Raw genomic sequence first — 3,205 nt, 5'->3', positions numbered from 1 at the left:
CCTATAAAGATATTGTGGATACTAATTTTGTTGTATTTATAAGGACTTTTCAAGGTTATGATATTAAACAAGTAAAATTTGTTGGTCTTATTATATATATGGTGTGCCATAGTGAACCCCTCTCCCCTATAAAGATATTGTGGATACTAATTTTGTTGTATTTATATGTATTTATAAGGACTTTTCAAGGTTATGATATTAAACAAGTAAAATTTGTTGGTCTTATTATATATGGTGTGCCATAGTGAACCCCTCTTCCCTATAAAGATATTGTGGATACGAATTTTGTTGTATTTATATGTATTTATAAGGACTTTTACATCACATGAACAATTGACTTTGAATAATCTTAGGTTACTGATTCACTGGTGCATATTCAAGGTAATCATAAGCAAGGCTTCTTGTGTTATTTGTAATTTCATTTTTCTTTATTAGAAGGTTTGCTGTAACCCACTGTTTTTAACCAACAAAGTATGATGGCAAAACAACAAAGTGCAACATGTACACTCATGCTTTTAACAATTAACTATACAGATAATAACATAGCATTGGATATAGCAGGTGCAGTTGGTTGACGTACTGTTATACATTTTTCTTTGATTTTTGCTCAATCAGACGTATATGTAGCATTATTCCTACATAAGATTGAATTAAAACTGAGGTTTTTATCATGGTAAACTGTGGAGATTCAAAACATGTTTCATAATGTAAAGTCAATAAGAGATTCTAAACCTGCACTCTCTCATTATAACAATTTATACTAATATAATTTATATAACAATTTATATGTACAGGTTTTCTTTGCCTCTCTTGCTGGATAGTTTCTGTTTTCATGTCATGTAGATACAGTTACAGTATGTGTACTGTACAATGTTTAGTTAATGAAATTCTAAAAATAATCATACTGAAAATGAGTAAATGTAGGAAAGGAACAATGCAAAGCTGCAGTTTTTATTTTTAGACATGAATGTGTGCTATTCTAAAACATGTGATGTGATGGTGTTATGAAAACTCAATTTTTTGTAGTAAAACTGAACAAAAGTATTGATTAATTTTCATTAAATATTTTAATGTTTTTTGTTTTTTTACTTGAATAAATTCAAGGAGTTATACAAGAACTTCATAATGTTTATTTCACCTATAACCATTTTACATAATTATGGGTTCAGTTCCTTTTATTAACTAAGTAAGCATTACTCATTGGTAAGTTATGATTTGTATCTATTCTTGGCTTAGTATATTGTTAAACAGGTATACTATGATCTAAGTATGGAATAAGAAAAAAGATATAGTGAAGAATACAACTCGGAAACTCAATTGATTAATCAATTACCTACGAGCAGTGATTACATCCATTAGTGTCACATAAACTAAATGTTAATCAAAATTACCATTTCTTGTTATTACTGTTTTTGATTATTTCAACTATCGGTTAATTGGCAGCACCCACCACATACTTTTGTTATTGTTGTTGTAGAATTGCTGAGGAGAGGGAAGAAACAAAAGAAGGTGGTAGGTACTGCTAGCAAGTGGCAACACCCACTGACTACATTTTTGTTTCCTTTTCTTGGAACTTGTGACTACAGGGAAGACAACTGTGTGGCAGCGCTAGCTGTCAGCCTTTTTTTGTTGTTGTTGGACTGCTGACCATAGGGAAAGGCAACTCGCTTGCAACACCTGCTATCAACTTATTTTGTTTTTTGCTTCTTGGTACTTTTGTTTGAAGAACACTGAACTACTGTAATTGATTAATCAAATTTAACCAATTAATGGGGGTCATCAATTAATCAGTTAGAAAATATCACTAACTGCTCAGCTCTAGTGAGAAACCATTTCTTATGGATTAATTTAAATGCATGAGTATTAATTGATTATTTGTTTCTTAGAGTTGAATTTCCAAAAAGTGAAATTGAAAGTTTGAGTTAAAAACATGTGTTATTAATTGTATGATAATTTTGATCAGCAATAAGCTAAAAGGCAAATTACAAAACTGACAAATAGTGAATCTTCTAATTTTAGGCTTGTGGTACATCTTTGACTTCAATAAAATTGCTTGATGTTAAATATGGTAAATACTTCAGTAAATATTATTTGAATGTTACATTTCTATTTTAGTGCTGATTGTCGTTTGCTAGAAGAGAGTGTCCAGTCTTTGTTACAGACCTTTTTGACAAATAACCTCTACACTGGAAACTACAGATCTCTGGTTCATGTTTTCATTACTAGAGCAACTGAGTTGAAGGCATCAGCTCAGTGTGAGAAGTAAGTTTTCTTTTTAACATGTTAACTAAGTAGAATTCTTTACTGGACTTTGATTCACAAAGTGCTTTTTAGAAACGTGTTTTTCTTATTCTTATTTTTAAATACTAATGTCCTATACATCTTTAATTTTGTACATCTTATTCAGAGTTTGATTTTGTTACAGAACAAATTATTTGATAATCATAAAAAAGATGTTAACATGATATGGTAGAAACTTCACAATTTACTTGTTGATAATTTTTTGTTAAAATGTGGCAAGTAGAATTCTGTTTAGAATTACAGGGAGAGAGCCAAAAGAAATGAGGTAGAAGTTTCAAAATATTTATAACTATAGACAGTGAAAACTGTATGTATATGCCAGCTGTTGCAAAGCTTTAATATTTGTATTGTTGATTCGTTTTTATATAAATTGTTTATTAAGTGTAAGTGCTGGCTAAACATTCATCACTGAATATACACCATTAAGCCAGGCTTTTGAAATTATTTTTGTTATATAATAATAATACCACAATTGTAGACCTGCTAATCTAACCTATATAAAAGCCAGTGTGTCACAACATATCATGCTTGATTTCTCAAAATAGGACAAATCATAAAATCTAAAATGCATTTATCTAGGTAGAATAGTTCAAATACTGTCTGCCTATTACAATTTTAGTGACTGGGTGCAAGGGGGCCATGAGGAGGGGAGATGTCAAACCTTATAAGTGTAGTCAGTGTTGGTATAATAAGACTAAAGTGAAGACCTTGTATGGGATCACCTAGTCTAGAGACAAGTGCATAAAATTTATCATGAAAGCAAAAATATCAATCCAATTTTAAACTTAAATCCTTTCAGAATGAAGCTATTTTCTGTTATATCACCAATGTTTTTTTTAAAAACAAACCTCTTTAATCAACAGACTCTTAACTTAAGAAATCAACAAATATTTTTCCAGTTTTG

The 3,205-nt window shown here is 30.1% G+C and overlaps 1 protein-coding gene across 1 annotated transcript in view; it reads left to right on the top strand.

Moving 5' to 3' along the window:
• LOC106458391 (dymeclin-like) overlaps positions 1–3,205 on the top strand; it is a 51,318-nt gene that overhangs the window by 25,642 nt on the left and 22,471 nt on the right. Inside the window, exon 3 of the mRNA XM_013917903.2 lies at positions 2,116–2,262. Coding sequence (XP_013773357.1) covers positions 2,116–2,262 — 147 coding nt within the window. The remainder of the gene's footprint in view (positions 1–2,115; positions 2,263–3,205) is intronic.

Source organism: Limulus polyphemus, unplaced genomic scaffold (assembly GCF_000517525.1).
Source record: "Limulus polyphemus unplaced genomic scaffold, Limulus_polyphemus-2.1.2 Scaffold22, whole genome shotgun sequence".
Lineage (NCBI taxonomy): Eukaryota > Metazoa > Arthropoda > Merostomata > Xiphosura > Limulidae > Limulus > Limulus polyphemus.
This window is presented reverse-complemented; position numbering and strand designations above follow the sequence as displayed.